The sequence below is a fragment of the Lynx canadensis genome, chromosome C1, assembly GCF_007474595.2.
Source record: "Lynx canadensis isolate LIC74 chromosome C1, mLynCan4.pri.v2, whole genome shotgun sequence".
In the NCBI taxonomy this organism is placed as follows: domain Eukaryota; kingdom Metazoa; phylum Chordata; class Mammalia; order Carnivora; family Felidae; genus Lynx; species Lynx canadensis.
Genome location: NC_044310.1, coordinates 131,191,905 through 131,212,124, shown reverse-complemented (window position 1 = coordinate 131,212,124; position 20,220 = coordinate 131,191,905). Strand labels below are relative to the sequence as shown.

The following is a 20,220-nucleotide window of genomic DNA, read 5'->3' as shown; positions in this document are numbered from 1 at the left end:
GGTCTTTGAGTTTTTAATACAGTTTTTGTTTTCACTATGATAGGCAATATATGAAAGTAATATCTGTGTGAGATAGGTATACTATTATGCCTGAATTATTCTTTTTTAAAGTTATTGAATTAAAAGGACTATTAAAGAAACAAGAAATTACATTGCTGAACAACCAAGATTTACTAATTAAAAGGAAGTTATTAATTTCCCTGTGATAAAGTAAATTTTCCTACAATATGGTAATTTAATGCATCTTACTTTGTAATTTATAGAAATAAAGGAGAATGAATATGTTAAATCAGTCCTCATATTAAGATGACCTCCCCTGCCCAGATTCACTAATATGTTCTCTAAGGAAATACCACCATAATGACCTACAGTTACAGTCAGTGGCACCCAATGCTGTCCGTTCTAAAATATCTGCATCTCCTGAGTTCCAATTTTAATCTTGACTGGAATATCATGCTATCACCATACTGATATGAAAAATTAACCAAAGATTTAGTGTAGTAATTTTTTCACATTTACACACTTTCAGACTGCATGGTGAACAAATATCTTTAATGTCTTTTGAGGGGAACCAAAGAGACATCTGGTATCTGAGAGTCTCTGCATCATCCTTATCCTGGTTAAATACCAATTCAACATGTTTTTATTGGTGACATTATCTCTGTGATCTTTTAGTAAATGATCTTTTACTTGGAGTCGACGGGTTAACAGCACCGAACATCTGTAGGCATGAAGCTTTATTTTAAGAGTTATGGTGAGGTGGAGAGTGATGTACATGAGTCTGTGGAGTGTTTTAGAATTCATTTGTGAATAGCTGCATCATCAAAAATTTGCACGGACTAGGTTGCTGGCAATATCTATAATTTCACCTGAAAAGGCTGGAAAGCTTAATCCAGCTTCACCTACTTGCAACTTCAATAGTGTTATTTAAATAAATGTGTTTAAGAGTGATGCGTCATGAATTCCTCTGGCATCATAAGTTTGTAATTTACATTTTCCAGACCATTCTAGAGACATATTTAAAAGTCAGATGGCTTCCCAGTTATTCCCAGGCATGAAACCTCCTCTGATAGTTGTAACCCTTCTTATGGGAAGGTTGTTCAGTAGCAAGGAGTATTCAAGAAATATATATGAAGCAACAGGAAATAGAGGAAATTCACATGTTTAGAATGTGAGAAAATTAAGTATCACACAGTTTAAACACTTAGTGTAATTACTAATAAATGGTTACAGATTGGAGTTAAATTACTTTAAACATTTCAGAACTCACTTCTATAGAAGTCAAGCATATATTGAGTTATTTTGTAATGTTAAGGAAATTTTAATTGTAAATATAAAAGCATACTTAATGTTCCGAAGAACATTTAAAATATCACTTATTAGTATGTGGTTGACTTATTTGAACAACTAAGCAGCATATTAATTATGTTAAAGTCAGTGGTTAGTAATGTACATAGGATCATCATTCAAAAGATAAGTGTTTTATTACAAGCAACATAGATTGTGAGAAGACTTCAGAGTCAGATCTGAATCTCAATTCCAGGTCTGGCATTTGAAACTTGTACATCCTTGGGTGATAATTAATATCCATGAGAACTAGTTTCCTTATTTATAAAATGGTCATGGTGATGAGGAGGTGAGGAGGTTTATGACAAATTCAATTCGTAGTTATATGTGAAAGGGGCCTAGCCCAGTGTCTAATACAGAGTAGATGCTCAGTATACCCACTTATTATTATGATTATTGTCATCATTATTTCTTTAAATTTTTTAATGTTTATTTATTTTTGAGAGAGAGAGACAGAGACAGAGCATGAGAAGGGGAGGGGGCAGAGAGAGAGGGAGACACAGAATCCAAAGGAAGCTCCAGGCTCTGAGCTGTCAGCACAGAGCCCGACAAGGGGCTTGAACTCACCAACCGTCAGATCATGACCTGAGCCAAAGTCAGATGCTTAACCGACTGCAGCCACCCAGGCACCTCATCATTATTTCTTATGTAACTCAAAAATATGGCAAAATGCATTATCATGTGGAATTAATTTCTGTTAATTTATGAAATGTAATCTGGAGGTCATCTGAGTTGCTCACAGTTTAGCTGTACTGTAATCTGAATCTAAGAGCTACCTAGGTGTGAGACATCCACAATGTGCTCTAGAATATGTTTAATATAATGAAATATAAATATTTTTAATGTCAGAAAAGCTCTTTTTAAGAAGGCATGAGCTAAGATTGGCATTTGATGATACCTGTATGTTTTCTTCCCTAGCTGAATTTAAATGTCAGCCAGGCAGATTCCAGTGTGGAACTGGACTCTGTGCTCTTCCTCTGCTTTCATCTGTGATGGAGAGAATGACTGTGGAGACAATTCTGATGACCTCAACTGTGGTAGGTGATTAAATTCTTAACTAAGGAACATAAATCTAATTCTTAGCTGATTATGTGTGCGCCTATTTAAATTCAGACACAGTTTCAGCACAAATTTTTTTTTGTTCTATCTTTTAGACACACATGTCTGCCTGTCAGGTCAGTTCAAGTGTACAAGAACCAAAAATGTATCCCGGTAAATCTCAGATGTAATGGACAAGATGACTGTGGGATGAGGAAGATGAAAGGGGACTGTCGTAAGTCACTTAAAATGTTCTGTCTTATCTTACTTCTGAGTCCCAACTGAAAAATGGTCTAAAAATTATTATTATGTACCACACAGTGTAGAAACCATAATACCAATTATGGGCAAATAGCTCCAAATAGGTATCTATTGGGATGGGTTATTTAGAAGCTCTCTATAAAGAATATAGAGAAAATTAAAACATGGTGGTCTTTACTTAGAAAACTACCTGAAGATTATGGCAAACAGGAAACAACATGCATTCATTCACATCATCCTTAAGAGAAGCAGCAAAACCAACATTACAGGTGACTGTGGTGTTTTGTTCATAAACTGATTTTGTGTGTGTGTGTCCACAGTAGGAAGCTACAGATAATTTTCTTCTATTGATTAGTTACTTGAAATCAAGTCCATTAATTGAGATTGTTTTTTTCCCATAAAATACATATTGAATGTATGACGAGCAAAATAACCTAACAAAACTATTTGTTAAAAACTGTAAATAATATTCTATTAATGTCTTTTAACAAGATACTCCAAAGAATAATTGTAAAATATCTTCTGTTCTTTTTGCCCCTTGTCTCCATCCCCCACCAAAAATCAAATTAGATTAAATGGAAGACAACAGTTTATATTATGTACATATATACACATAGGCACACAGGCATGCACACACACACACACACACACACACGCACACACACCAGAATCTGAACAATAGAGTACCTGTCAAGTTTTCAGGGTTTCAACAGAATAGCTGTCAACATTTCTGTCTTGCTGAAGTTTTATTTTATTCCCCTAAAACTTTTATCAGTAAATAATGTGCAGTCACCCAGCAATTTGATTAAGATGGTGCATTCAGAATAAAGTCAGTACCAGTTCTTTATGGTTAGTCATTCTAGGAGCTGATCCATTAAACTGACTAGGATTTGTGATGCAGTTTACAGTGTAAGAGTCAGATGTTCTCCTCTTCCCTCAAAACACTCACACAAGTAGAGAGTTTGATAAGTTTTATGATTTTTATTCCTTATTCACTAATACGTTCTGATTTAGTCTGTTTTCTATGTATAAAAAATGTGAACGTGTGAATTCTTACTCTTATTATCTGGTAACATTATTCCAAAAGGCTCTGAACTGTTTATTTTAAAATTAATTTCAAAATATATCTAATCAAGGAAGTTCTGAAAATTCTGATTTTTATCAAATGTAACATTACAGAAATAGGTTTTATTTATTTATACTGGAAAGGAACATTTGGAATATATTATAGATAATGAAAGTTAAAACTCTTCACCTTCAGAGCCTTACTAATTAAAAGAATGATACATTTCCAGTTGACTATCCTTAACATTTGCTTGTCTAATTATTTTTTAGATAAAGTGTCTGTCTTTGTTCAAAACTACATTTAATAGATTTTTTCCTCTTAAGCCGAAAACAGCTGTTCTCCAGACTATTTCCAATGTAAACTACTAAACACTGCATTTCCAAGCTGTGGGTTTGTGATGAGGATCCAGACTGTGCGGACGCATCAGATGAGGCCAACTGTGGTGAGTGTTTTGTGACCCTGGATCTTTCCTATTGTATTTGTGTCACCATCTGACATAGCCACAGTGAAAGGGGTTTGAACACAATTCTGATGAAACTGAAGTCTTACATGAGAAAGTTTTGTCTCTGTGCTCACAGAGTCATGACAACCTCAGATTAGCTATTTTATAACAACAATCTCAGGTTAGCTGTTTTTACCTGTAGAAGGGTAAGGCAGAAGAGTAATATTGTTTAATATAACTCAAAACTATTTCTAAAAAGATGGATCTAAAAGGTAGGCTAAACCATCATCTTCTATTAGAGTATGCACTTGGTATTAGCATTTAATGAATAGAAAAAATGAGACATTACCTTAAAATATTTTTTTTAACATTTATTTATTTTTGAGACAGAGAGACAGAGCATGAACGGGGGAGGGTCAGAGAGAGGGAGACACAGAATCTGAAACAGGCTCCAGGCTCTGAGCTGTCAGCACAGAGTCTGACGCGGGGCTCGAGCTCATGGACCGTGAGATCATGACCTGAGCCAAAGTTGGCGGCTTAACCGACTGAGCCACCCACGCGCCCCAAGACATTACCTTTTTATTGTTCTAGACTTCATTTTTTTTTTGCTTAAATACATATGGTTTTCCATTCATTCAATGATTGTTATCCATTCCTACACATGGTGAAATAAAACAAAAGTTAAGAAAAGTATCTTTCCTGTTTTAGTAGATGACAGCGATCACCTAAGTTGGCATTTGTTTCTGAAACTTTTTTTTACTTAAGATCAGTTGTTTTATTTATAAGAATTATTATTAATTCATGTTGCAGAAATGGAGAACATACTCATTTTGTTTAATACATTCGATTCTATCTTGAAAATGTCAACGGAAAGACAGAAATGAAGAGTAGTTGTCACGTGTAATTCATTTTAATCAACATTTATTAAACAGTAACTGAGGCTATGTTGTAGGTGAATACACCAAACATGTCATTGCTGGGAAAGCAAAAAATTATTAATCTGGTAATTGATTAAGAAAGACAAGGGGCGCCTGGGTGGCGCAGTCAGTTAAGAGTCCGACTTCAGCCAGGTCACATCTCGCGGTCCGGGAGTTCGAGCCCCGCGTCAGGCTCTGGGCTGATGGCTCGGAGCCTGGAGCCTGTTTCCGATTCTGTGTCTCCCTCTCTCTCTGCCCCTCCCCCGTTCATGCCCTGTCTCTCTCTGTCCCAAAAATAAATAAAAAACGTTGAAAAAATTAAAAAAAAAAAAAGAAAGACAAAGTTTTTCCAAATTGAAGATAGGACGTCCAAGACTTTCAGAGCCAAAATTGGGTTAAATGCATCTGCTATATTCCACACTGCTCTTAATTACCTCTTCTGAGAAAAAAGAAAATAATGAAACCCATTGTGTTCTTTGAAATTCCACTTCTGCACAACATTCATGAGACATATGTGTAATAAATGACAATCATGTGTCTTTAAGTGTTTTTCCTAATACTGTCTTCCATGTGACTGTGTCTTCAGAACATGCAACCAAAATAACTTACTACAGTATCATGAAACCCCATTTACCACTTTGTAGAATTGGTCTTCATAATAAATTCACAAAGCCCTGAAGTATAGTCATTATTGATTTGTCCCTAACAATTATCAAACTCTTTTACAGACTAGTTTATATTCTTGGCTAGTTTTCTTTTATATTAATGGCTAGTCTTGTGTATTTTGGTTTACCGAAGTGAAAAGGAATAATGACTTATATTAGCTATATGAATATTTTTATGGAATATCTATAATTTGTTCTTCCTTACTTTGATATTATTTAACTGTTGTCACAGATTATATTAATCAACTGATAATTATCAATTATTATAATAACTGTAATGCCTAATATTTATTTGGTATTTACCATATAGCCCAGGATATGTGTTAAACACTTTATAGTCATGTACTCACATAATCTCTCTACTATCCCCTATTTTTTTTGAAAAATTTTTTAACATTTATCATCTTTGAGAGAGAGACAGAACATGAGCAAGGGAGGGACAGAGAGATAGAGAGGGAGACATGGAATCTGAAGCAGGCTCCAGGCTCTGAGCTATCAGCACAGAGCCCGACGTGGGTCTCAAACTCACTAACCATGAGATCGTGACCTGAGCCAAAGTCAGATGCTTAACTTATAGAGCCATCTAGGTGCCCTGATCCTATTTTTTATAAAGTTTATTTATTTGGGGAGAGAGATAAGGGCTCTGGAGAGAGAGAGAGATTCAGAGAGGGAGAGGGAGAGAGAAAGAGAGAGATCCCAAGCAGGGCCTGTGCTATCAGTGCAGGGCCCAACACAGAGCTGGATCTCACAAACTGAGATCATGACCTGAGCCAACATCAAGAGTCAGACTCTTAACTGACTGAGCCACCCAGACACCCTTTACTATCCCTATTTTATTGATGAGGTAAATGAATCCCAAGGAGGTTATATAAGTTACCCCAAGTGTCATGGCTTGCAGGTGGTGGAACTGGGACTTGAATCCAAGGTTTTTTCACACTAAAGCATCTACTCTGTAGACTTGGTATAAAGCCACCTCATTCTTTCTGTGTAAAGAGAAAAATATTTAAATGTTTTCTGTTTTAAAGTTATATAGACTGCTCCCAGCCACAGTCATTGCCATAAGTTCCAGATCAGTATACGAACACATACATACATACATACAGTAAGAGGGAGAGAAGAGATGAGAAGGTTGCCATCTGATTTGCCTTAGACCACTATAAATTTTATTGTGGCAGGCACTAATTTAATTAAAAAAACTTCTATATCACATTTTAGTGTACCATTTCTCAATCTTTATTCTTGGTGGGCTAAAAAGGCTAGCTCTTTCCCCTTTGTTCTATCCTCAATAAAAATAGAAATGCCGTGTATTTTGCTCTGTCTGTTAACACTTTTGCAGAATACTTGCGTTGAGTAGGGAAAAGCAAAAAAAACAACAACAACAACAAAAAACAAGCAAATAAAAACATTTCTTAAAATTAACCCTATCAAGCTAAGGCCTTAGTATTTGAATCTGAGTCCTGTGTTCCTTTGTGGGAACAGAACTTGTCTAGAATAGAAGGTAAGTTTCAGTGTTTCTCATGTTGAGGGCCCAGCAAGATGTAGAGTAGATTCGCGTGAAGTGCTGTTGAGTGACTGGCCTGTTCTCTGCTACAAAACCTCTGTATGTAACTCATTTTTATTGCAGTTTTCTTCTATATTTTCTTGGTCGAATGCTAATTTAGAGGGAGATTCTGCTTTACTCTTAGAGTTCACCTAGCTCTTAACAACTTATTTCTCAGAAGCAATATCTATCTATAGCTTTATATCTAATTGGCTTCTATCAACTCTAAAGTTCTAGCATTGTAATGTGTTCTACCTTGATAGATCCTAAATGAAACACATTTTTTCTCTTTATTTTTTTAAATGTTTTATTATTTATTTTCAAGAGTGAGAGAGAGCACAAGCAGGGGAGGGGCAGAGAAACAGGGAGACACAGAATCCAAAGCAGGCTCTAGGCTCTGAGCTGTCAGCACAGAGCCTAATGCATGGCTCAAACTTGTGAACCACAAGATCATGACCTGAACCCAAGTCAGCCACTTAACCAACTGAGCCACCCACACCCCCCTTTTTCTCTTTAAATTTTATAAACAATACCAATGTAGGGACACAGGGTCATTGAGACACTGTGGAAAAGCCTAACAAGCTTACAAATAAATTTACAGAATAACTTGCAAAAAAAAAAAACAAAAAAAAAAAAAAAACAAATACACATGCAGTATAGGGGATTAAAATACCTTTAATGTATAAATATCTTTAAAATTATTTAATTTTATATTTACTGGAATACCATGTTTATTGAATTCTGCCCAGTGTAATTTTGAGTTCTGATGAGTAATGCAGATTTAACAACTAATATTCAATATGTGTAAAAATTTTATGGTAATCTAGAATTTAAGGAAGCCTCAAATCACTTTGAGTGATATAAATTACATATAGTTTAGGAGTCTTACTCCAATAGTTTAGTCTTGGTGAGAGTGGATACGAATTTTAAAATTAAATTACATATTTTCCTATCCTATGACACAAAGTTTTTGAGATGACTAAATTTATGAGTCTGTAAAAACTACATTTGGCACATTTGGGTTTAAATTCATAAATATTTTAAAAACATCTTTTAGCTCCATTTCTGTGTAAGTAAAGATTTAAATCTGTGCTATGCTTATATTCATGGAAGACAGGTTCAACTGTGTTTTGAGTTAATGGCTATTATAAAATTACATCTTTTCACTGGAAGGTATTTCACTCTTTCTTTACTATATGCCCAGAGAAAAATAAGCTTTAGAAAAGGTAGATATGTACCTTTTTTATTAAATTATAAACGTTGACTATTCTTGGAAGGCTGTTCATTAGTTATTACAGTATTGGACAAACACCAGATTTGAATGCCTGACCAACATGTATGCAATACCTCAATTGTACTAGCCCTAGGATTTTCACTCCAAATTTCAATTTCAAACTTTCTTTACCTTCTGCCTGCCATTGTCTATTTTAGGAAGGAAATGCAGATTTGAGGATTTGACAAATCTGTACTAGATTCATGCTCTGCTTGTAATTAGAGTTGAAACTTTTCTACAATTTGACTCTAATGAGATGATATCAGAATCCAGGTCTTTCCATTATGTCCTCTCTTCCCAGTTATAGTTCAGATTTTCCATTCCCTAGATGTCTGTATAACATTCTTTTTATCAGTTGTTCCATCTGGGCCTTCCTGGTCAACCCCATACTCACACCCCAGCTCTCTGGAATCCACTGTTTGTTCTTCCATATTGCTCTTCCCTATGGTCATGTCTCCTTGCTTTCTTCTCTTGCAACCCTCCACCTCGTCTAGAATTTTTGCTTTCAAGTTGCTTCAGCATCATTTGCGGCTTTTGAGCAGTTTTGGTTTATTCCCGACCGCTTGGCTAATTATCTCAAATTAATGTGCTAGCTATAATCACACTAACTAGGGCTTATGAGACGAACTTGAGTTTCCTACAGTAGCTTTGTGCTTTGTGCAGCCTGGTTCTTCCAACATGAAACTGAACACATTCAAACTAAAAGAGAACTGATCAGTGGGTCCTTTTATTTTCACTTAAATTTCTGTTGAGGAAATTTGAATTTGCTTACTTAAGTTATAAGAACATAGGAACATGTTTTTTTTTTAAGTTAAAGCAAGTGAATATTAAATTATAAAATACTTCTACCATGCAGACTTATACAGAAAGTTACACAGTAAGCAATTTATCATTTTAATAGATTTTTAACATTTTTCTTAAGGCATCTCTTTTAAAACATAGACATCACTACAATGACATGTAAAGCCCTTCTTTATCCTCTCCCCTTTCCTTTTTCCCCTCTGCTGAAGTGGTTGTGTATTATTCACATGTGTTCTTTTTAACTATATTTGTATGTATTTATTAATATATACCTAACAGTTAAAAGTATCTTAAAAAGCTTACATAAATTTCATTGTATTTTCAATAGGAAATTGAAGCTTAACATTTTCTAGTATTCCAGTGTATTAATGTGAATCACATATTTTTATACTGAAGGTTTTTTTTTACATGTTACAATTATTACACATTTATTGGCAAATAAAACACAACACCTTTCATACAATCTGTGCTATAGACACCATGAAGTCTCAGTTTCCTGCTCAGGTGCTCTGATTGTCAGCTTGCATGAAAGTTTACTCAAAGCAGTTGTGACAATATCCAGGGGCAGAAATCTGTGTACCCTACAGTCTATATTAGGCTTTGGATGGAGACCCTGGAACGAGTTTGAAGAGAGAAGTTCTGGTTTTGGTGGCTATACCCACAGTAAAATAATTCTTGATATTTGAATTTAGTTATTTTCAAAATATTTATTTACTTACACTTAAAATAGCATTTACCAAATGTTAGTGCCATGACTTCAATATAATCCATGGTGGGGCAGGAGTGGAGTTCTGTGCTCACATATGCAGGAAAGGGTGATGCACTAAATTCTGTACCTTGGAAAATAGTGCACTTCCATGCATTTAGTTAAGACATCTGTTTAGTGTTTTTAAGCAGTGTTTCCTGAATTTAAATATAGACCAGCAAATTAGGTATTTTATTTTGATTAGTAAACAAATTATGTGAACACCCTAAAGCCCCTCTTCCATACTGTGTGACCATGGCTTATTGCGTGGGGGCAGGAGGAGGACTTTGTTATTGAGGGAAGCTGCTGGAGACCAATTTAAATTTTCAAACACATGGCATCATGGTATCTCAGATATTTAGAAGGGTGGGATTGTACATCTCTATGTTAGCAGGTGGGAAGGAGGAAGGACCCCATTTCTCTGGGGCCTGATTGGTCTCTGCTGCCTGATTGGTCTGATCTGCACCTGTATTGTGACCTGTGCTGTGGAGTGCTGGTCCCACCACCCACTGCTGAAGTATAGCCTTGGCTGGCTTCCTGAATGTTTCCATTTCTGGTGAGCTGCAAACTGATCTTAAGTTTCTTCTATTACATGAATACTCTTGAGCTAAGACATGCAGAGACACGTGCTCCTGAAAATCTCCAAATCTTGTGAGGAGCCAGAAATAACTGTCTCACGCTTATCTATCTAGCTACTAGTCACTTGTAGTGTCGTAGAGTCGCTCCTGAGTTTTGTTGACTGTGTCATATACATGAGGCTAGATGTTTCTCCTGGAATTTTGACATCTTTTTGAGATAAATTTGGGTCAGGGGTAACACTTATCTTCTCAGTAGTATTGGCTTGTCCCACATCAATCTGGATACGACTTCCATGTCTTGTGTCTGTGTATAGAAAGCGAAAGAAAGGGGAGCCTATCTATATGAATAGGACTAGGAAATTACTGTCTAGTTTTTATATGAAGAAATGAATGACCTACATGTGAATCCTTTAATAGTCTAAGAGGAACACATTTGGTCTTTTTATAACTTGTCTTCAGTAACTTCCTTGCATTGACTGTCTCTCTACCAAAGGGATATGCAATTATTTGGTGATGTTAGTTTATTTTGTTTTTTTCTTTCTCAATAATAAGAGGAAATTGTGAAATTTAAATTTTGTTCCACAAAGCTAAAAAGGAGCCCACACAGTGAGTCAGGAGGCATGCCACATATTCCAGATTCTATACTGATCTGTTGTCAAAGCCATGAAAGGAAATAGCTTTTTGCCCAGTGAGGTTTATAATTAAGTTTGTAATGAAAGGGACTGTATATTTGCTTAATAAGACTGGGTTGGTGTAGTTGATATTTTTTAAAAAGAAATTGAGTCAGTAATTTAACATTCTGTGATATTTTTGCTTGAAAAACTTCATCCTTGTTATATTGCTTCCCTCAACCTTTGCCAAATATATTTGATTCTCTAAAAATGCAAAAAAAAAATAGCACACACACACATGCACACAAAACTACTTGCAGTTTTATAGTAGAATGTGGAAAAAATAAGCATTAGACACTTTATAAAAAATACTTAAGAAATGTAGAACTTTTAAAAAAATGCCTTTTTTGTCTACCTTTACAACAAAATATTTGCATTTGTTTTGATTTATAAGATTCTATTCAAATGTCATTTGGACTGGTGATTTCCTTAAAGAACACTATTACCATTTATTTTCAGGGGTTATTCAATGTTACTTGATGCCATGTTTGTATGATTATACTATATATTAGTGTGTGAAAATAAATGGAATTAAAGTTTGTAGTGCTTTTTCCTCAATACAGTACTATAGGTAATGCATCTGTGTGTAGAAAATATTACTATCACTATAAGAAATATGGTGTGTGTATAAAGTAGTTTGGTTACCACTTCAGTTTCTGTTCCATACTCATAAATTGCAGTAAGAAACCCTGAAACATCATTTATGATATTTTTATTAGACTTCTAATTAGTAGAATTTATTTATAATATTTTTGAATATTTTATAAGAATATATATTACATAAACATAGGGCTATATGTTATATATTAGAAAGGTTGTAAAGCTTAATATCTAAGTTTCTTGATACCTTAATTTCCAACTGGACTCAAAATACATAGAATTTTAAATAACTATTTTAAAAAACCCTGTCATTTCATTTAGGAACATATAGATAATAAAAGTAAAATGACCGACTGGTAAAGAAAACTTAGATTTATGCTTCTATGTTAAATCAGTTTGAGGATCCAAATGATATCAGATTTTGCTTGAAAAATGAGTATCCTTTTCATCCATTAACATTTCAGGACATAATATATTAAGGAGAGTAAAAGACCTATTGTTGAGTTATAATCGTACCATTTATTGGCTTTGTAATCTTTGTGGACAGATGCATAGGTGATGATTCTGATAGTCATACTTATGCCCCTGTCTGTCTTAGATTCAATGCCTGGGATGCAAGGCTCTGGACTGGAGTTTGCCTGTCATTAGGGCACTATTTATTATGGTTCCTTAGTCATTGTTCATGTGGGAAATAAAGGAGTAGAGAGAGAGGTGATGTAGGATGTAGTTTGAGATAATGAACTCTATTACCTCTTGCTGGGTTATAAATGTCAGAGCAAATTATTACTTATTTTGCTGTCCTTTAAAATTTTAACCTTATAATTAATATTTCTATTTCTCTAATCCAAAAATCTTGAGAGAGATTATAAAAATAATGTAAACAAATTATTCATAATGAGTTTCCTTTGACCTAAGGAAGAAGTAGCTTAAACAGTATTTAAGAGCTAGAGAAATAGACAGCAGATCTACCCTGTAATCTGAGGTTTCTTACCCTATAGATCATCTTATCCATATGATTATATTCTTCACAATTCTGTGTTCTAAGAAGGTGGCAAACTTCCCATGTATACATGTTTCCTATTTTGATATACTTACTGGATTTTGGTTGATATTTGAGAAAAAGGAGAAGAAATCAAAACTGATACCATTTATTGACCTTCAAATAAATCTAATATGTTTTCAAACATATTTTAATTAATAATATTTGGATTATGTGAATTATATGTTGTACTCAAGCAGTAAGATCTCTACATTTAAGTTCATGTGTTAATATACAATCTTAAAAGAAGTTACAAAATATTTATATATGTGCAATGGTATCTTAACAATAGAATTTAGCATTAACATTTTGTTGTAAATGCTAATATCAAATTTAAAACAAACGTATGGTAATTTGTTTTACTTCATTAAGATCAATGCCTCAGGAGCTGAGTGTGTTAACAATTATTGGGTGTGTTAAGTATTTAATGGTGAGTAGAAGACTAAAAAAAAATCCATATCAGAATGCTGGGAACATATTTTTATTTTTTCTTTATTTATTTATTTTTACATTTATTTATTTTTGAGAGACAGAGCACAAGTGGGGGAGGGCAGAGAGAGAAAGAGACACAGAATCTGAAACAGACTCCAGGCTCTGAGCTGTCAACACAGAGCCCGATGCGGGGCTCATATCCACAAACCGTGAGATCATGACCTGAGCTGAAGTCAGACACCCAACCGACTAAGCCACCCAAGCACCCCAGGAAACTTATGTTTAAATGTTATAAAATATTTACCATAAATTGTAATTAATCAAGCTATTGGAAGAGTGACGTCTAACCTGTTTCAACTTTTGAAGACATTTCTAAGGTCTTAATTTAATTTCTTCTATCACCTGCTTGGTGATATTACTGGCAGAAATCTCTTACATGACTTAGTACATATGCCTTCAAATCCCCCATTCTGAATACCTTACTAGATTACGTTTTTTAAGACCAAATATGGAGTCTCTTTATATTTTAGTCTTCTTTGTAATTAGGATTCTTCTGAATCCTAAAAATAAAACATACTCAGAAATTTCAATGTATTACTTAATGCCAATTAATTATGGTTTTACTATAAAAGGATCATACAGCTGTGTTAGTTAACTCTATCAATATAACAGAAAGATGTCTCATATATATATTTCTATCTGTTTCTAGAAATTCTCTATAGGTGGTAGAATGTTTTATTCCTTCATAAATACCTATCCTAGAAGTTCTTTGGATAAACACAGAGTTCTTCTAATTAGCATAAACCTAGTGCCTTGATAATTACTGCTTTACGAAGAGAATCCTTTGGAACAACTGCTTGCATCTTTAGTCTGGTCCTTGTAGTGTTTAAAACCACAATATTCCTGATATAAACACACACTGATAAGTAAAAATTTCTGTGGCTAACTATCAGGGAATCATATAGGTATAGGAAACTACCTTTAGGAATAATGAAACATTTTATGAACCTAGAACTCTGACAGTTCATTCCATTCTTTTTCAATAAAGGGCATTTATTTCATTGAGTAAAGAGAAAATAATTGAGAATCATTCACCTAAAATATAAGCAAATATATACATATATTTCTTTCAGAATTTATCATGTCTACTTTGTAATGTCTTAATAAAAGTAATTGCAGCTTAGATTTTAAAATATTTTAATTCCAGAACAGTTAGCATACAGTGTTATATTAGTTTCAGGTGTACAATCTAGTGATTCAACAATTCCATATATCACTCAGTGCTCATCACAAGTGCATTTCTTAGTCCCCATCACCTAGTTCACGTCATCCTCCCATCCATCTCCCGTGTAGTAACCATCAGTTGTTCTCTATAGTTAAGAGTCTGGGGCACCTGGGTGGCTCAGTCAGTTAAGCGTCCGACTCTTGGTTCAGCTCAAGTCGTGATTTCAGGGTTTCATGAGTCCCGAGCCCCACATCGGACTCCAAGCTGACAGTACAGAGCCTGCTTGAGATATATACATGTATATACATGTATATGTATATATATACATATAACACATCTTAAAATTAGTATTGGAAATATGTAAAATATGGTATTACCAAGAGATATTTTCCAATAGGTGTGTGTATTACCAATAGGAAATTTGAAAATTATGCAAAAAGTTGAATAAGGGGTTCTCATATCAACATTTCTTATTCTTTGCAGAGGAAAGCTAAAATCCTTGCATACAATTAGTTTTCCTACAACATACTTTGGGCACAATTTGTTGTTTGTTTTGTTTTTAATATTTTGCTTATATAATTAAGCTTAGTTTTTGTATCTTTATAATATTCATTTATTTTAAAAATTAATAAACACCTATTAAATATGTTAACTAAGCAGCCATATTAGAGACTCAGGGAATTCAAAGAAGTCTAATAGGGATAATTAATAGTTTTGAAAGATTATTATGTGCTAGGCATTATACTAAGCTTTATGTATATTATATCATTTAATCCTCACACCAATCCTATGCAAAACATACTATTATTATTTTATTTTTGGGTAAGGCTATAAGACTCAGAAGATGCAAGTAATTATTTTACCCAAGTCAACCAGGTAGAAAGCGGTTGAGCAGATATTTGAACCCATAGGATCTGGATCCAACCCAATACTTAACTATTACTCAATTGAGCTTCCTTATCTGCCCTAAATTTATAATAAGGCAAGGAATTAGGACACAGATACAAATAATCTTAAATAAGTTGGAGGGAAAGTTATCAGAATACATACTTAAATAGATTTAGGCATTGTTTTGTTTTGTTTTGTTTTTAGATAGAGTGGGGAGGCATGAGACAGGGAAGGGGAAGGGGGCAGAGGGAGAGAGAGAATCACACTCAGAAATGAGCCAGATACAGGGCTTGATCCCATGACCTAGGTTCATGACCTGAGACAAAATCAGGGTCAGACATTCAACCAACTAAGCCACCCAGCATCCAGACGCCCCTTAAATAGCTTTAAAGGAACTTATCATTGAAGTGGCAATAAAAGGATGCTTTATCTATAGACAATTTGAAAGCTATAATAAACCAACTAAAAATCAGTCTGTTTTTTATTATCACCTTTCTTTAATGTCTATTCTAAACATGATAAAAAACATGATAAAAAAAAAAACCTCCCTAGAAGGACAAACCATTGTTCATGACCCCAAATGGAAATCTACTGGCTTGCCATAAAAGTCATAATAAAATAAGTACAACGAGAACCAACAGTGGCATTAAATTCTGGTTTGACTCCATTCTGGTTGATGCTGGCGTATCAAAATCCAACTCTCTCTTTGTTAAAAAGAGAGATTATTGAGTGTCAAAGAAGCCCTATCATTGCATGACCAAACTTTCATAATGAGCATCTAGGAAAAATGAAAGAAATTTGAACAGAGGATAACTTTCTCATCAGCCATTCCATACTATATAACACTGGGTTCATATATAGTTTGAGCTATCTGGTGCTTATATCTATGACAAGTACACCACACATTTGACAACATCGTCCTCTTCTTGATTAACTGAATGAATAAGCATGATCTAAAATCAAACTAGTTGCTCCTTCCTAAAGGTTTTCCATAACTATATATATATATATATATATATATATATATATGGCACTATATATCATAGTTAAATTACTATATATAATATAGGCTATATAATTATAATATAAAACTATATAGTGTATTAATATGTATATTAAATTGGTTAAAATACAAGTAGCTATTGAGAAGAAAGTAATTATTCATATTAATATCACTTAGTATGCTTTCAAAAATTTTTACTATGCACAAGTGAAGGTCATTAATACTGTTTTGTTCTGATTTTTGAAAACTTTAATAACAAAGCATTTTTTTTCTAATTTTATAAAACTTTGTAATTGACTACTGGCATAAATTGTCCAGATTCTTTTTTGGAAGATACAGTTAAGTCTTGGCACTAAATGCTGTATTGTTGGCACTGAAACAGGTGCAAGAAATGAACATGTTAAAATCTCTAGCTTGGAATAGTTCAACCAAATGTATTATATGTGAGTCTTGACTAAAGGTATGATTATCATCCAAGACTTAGCAGTATGGGGTATGGGGATGACAATGCCAGCCTTAAATTCCAGAACTTTTTTCATGATATTTGTTTTTTCACAGTTATAATTTACTACCTCTTCATAGTGCAAAATTAATCCATCCACTTGGTTTCATTTCTTGGCTCAATGCTGTGACTTAGTAATTTTCAACATCTTATGGACAGATGGAAAGTGTTCACTAAACATGTTGCTGATTAACACAGAATTCATTTCTAAACCACAATAAAGAATGGAGCTGAAAATATCAGTCCACTCAGTTCCATCTAAAGCCCATGTATTATTATGATGGAATCTCTGGTTGAAAAAGGGTCATTAGAGGTCATGTGGTTAAAGTAGGGCCACATCTACCATCCCTAATCTAAGTAAACAAGCCAACCAAACATTCCTTTATGTCTAGACAAAATCCTCATACTATAAAGTCTGTTTTTTTTTTCTTTTTTGTCTTTTCCAATAGAAATTTTGAATATCCTAACACTATCCTTTGTGTAAAATTCCTTTGTTTAGGGACTCTCAAATTAAATTCTTTCACATCCTTCTCCAGGCCAAATAATTCCATTTTCTTTTATCTCTCTACATGAGTTCTATTTTCTGTTCTATTAATCAGCTGTTTATTTCTCCCCTGAAACCTTCCCACATCTATGTTTTGGTTATGATCTATGAAACAGAATGCAGCATTTTTAAGTGCTGTGTATCCCCTGTTCCCCATTGTATATACCTGCTTTTGTATTCTAATACTGTGTTTGATTAAAAGCAAATAAAACCACAGTGTTCACACTGTTGATCTGTGGCCAATTTATATGAACCCTAGCTTAGAGATTTCACATACATTCTACCAGATTTTCAGTGTCATATTTATGAACTGCTTCCATGTTGTTGTTTTTTTAATATGTTATAATGAAATCTACTGTCTCTCTTGACAAATTTTAAGTTCCAAGAGGATTGGATCTATATATCTTATAATTCCCTAATATATACCTAGTACATAGTACAGAATCTGGCACAAATAAATGTTTGAAGAATGAGTGAGGAAAGGAAATTAAAAAAAAAACAGAATTTTTTTTGGTTCAGACAAATATATTTCTCTTCTAAATCTGGACATTGCGACTCTAGTTTCCTTTCTTTAAATTTATCTGTATTTTATTCATTTTATGTAAGTACTGCTTTTTCTCTTGATCAATTCAATAGTTTGGACTTGATTTGTAGGCAAAATTGAGTTAAATTGTAAGGAGGTTTCAATCTAAAAAAACCGCTGCATGTCAAACTTACACAAATGAGATATACCTCCCCATTTCTAGGAAGAAAAGTGGGCTATGGCAGTACAATTGACCACTTCATGAAAAGACCCCATAAACTCTGGACAACTAGTAGTAAAGCTCCATTCTTGATTTCAGCATTTATTAATTGGGTAGATTTCTTTAGGTATCTATTATTTCCTCATTTGTAAATGGCGATAATTTTGTCCTGGGAAAGCTGATGAGAGGGTTTAAAGAAATAAGGTTTATAAGCACCCAGTAGGTATATAAGTACCTAGTAAGTTAATAAGTACTTTAGTCCCTCAAAATTATTTGTCCCCGTTTTTTCAGCATTTTTTGCCAAATACTTAGCACTGACATAGGTTCAAACACTCAATTATTTATTCTGTAGTGGAGATGGAAGGGAACAAAAGATTTAAATAAATACTATAAAATTTATGACAGAATGAAATGGTTCTGTGAATGCTTGCATTTCTTGTCAGGAGAGAAGAAAAAAATAAAACATCATTAGAGTTAACAAAGAGTTCATGACTTAACAGATTAATAGGAAATATAATAACAAATGTTAAAGAGAGTATGACTGGTATGAATCTTTACATCTTTGTTACATCATTTCCACACAGTGTTAGAATGACAATTTTGTATATGCACTATACTCCCCTGTGAGCCCTGTTTGTTTCTCTAACAGCTTTATTAAAATACAATTGGCAAACAATAATCTATATATTTTTAAAATATATAAATCTATAAATTTTGGCAAGTGTGTATGTCATGAAACCATCATCACAATTAAAATAACAAACATATTTTCACTCTGGGAATTTATTTGTTTTCCTTTGCAATGTCTCTCCCTCTCAGCACTTCCTGTATCCTTGTCTCCACAGGAAACCACTTATTTGCTTTCAGTCACTATAGATTAGTGTGCATTAGATAAACCTAGAGTCATGTAGTTTGCATACATTTTCCCTGGCTTTTCACTCAGCTAATTACTTCGAGATTATCCATGCTGATGGTGGTATCAGATGTTTATTCCTTTGTATTGCTTAGAAGCATATTACTGTATGGACATACCACAATTTTTGTATTCATTTACTCATGGATGATCATTGGGTTGTTTCAAGTCAACTTTAGACTATTTAGACTATTACAAATCAGGCTGTTATGAACATTCATGTATTAGTCTTTTCATGAACACATGCTTTCTCTTCTCTAGGAACTGAAGGCTAGATCATGTAAGTGCATGTTAACTTTTTAAGAAATATGAAACTCTTTTTCCAACGTACCATTTCATGTTCCCACAAGCAGTGTTGGAGAATTCCAGTTCCTCTGCATTCTTGCCAATACTTGATACTTTAAATTTTAGCCATTCTAGATGTGCAATCATCTTTAATCGTGGTTTTAATTTACATTCCATTTATGACTAATGATATTGAACATCATTTCATATGCCTATTTGCTATCTATATATCTTCCTTAGTGAAGTATCTACTTAAGTCATGTTCCCATTTTTTATTGGATAGTTTTTTATATTACTGAATTTTGCAAGTTCTTATATATTCTAGATCCAAGTTATTTTTCAGATAAATATTTGCAAATATTTTCTCATAGTCTATGCCTTGTCTTTTCATTCTCTTCTTCCCCTTACTTTGGGTTCAATTTACTCTCCTTATTCTAGTTCATTGTGGAAGCTGAGGTCACTGTATTGAGAACTTTCTTCTTTCTAACATAAGTGTTTTATATAGATACTTTCATTGTTGAAGATTGGGTCTATTTTGATAAAGATTCCATAAGCCTTTGAAAAGAAAGTATATTTTGCTGTTGGGTGAAGTGCTCTATAACATTTCCTTAGATCAAGTTGGTTGATAATGCTCTTTAGTCTCCTTTATCCTTACTAATTTTTGTATATTTATTCTATCAATTATTGTGAGATGAGGATAAA

General features: G+C 33.7%; 1 protein-coding gene across 1 annotated transcript in view; it reads left to right on the top strand.

Annotated features, from left to right (window-relative positions):
• LRP1B (LDL receptor related protein 1B) overlaps window positions 1-20,220 on the top strand; it is a 282,197-nt gene that overhangs the window by 68,762 nt on the left and 193,215 nt on the right. Inside the window, 6 exon segments of the mRNA XM_032594106.1 lie at window positions 2,266-2,324; window positions 2,327-2,384; window positions 2,502-2,534; window positions 2,537-2,620; window positions 4,036-4,068; window positions 4,071-4,154. Of these exon segments, the coding sequence (XP_032449997.1) occupies window positions 2,266-2,324; window positions 2,327-2,384; window positions 2,502-2,534; window positions 2,537-2,620; window positions 4,036-4,068; window positions 4,071-4,154 (351 nt within the window).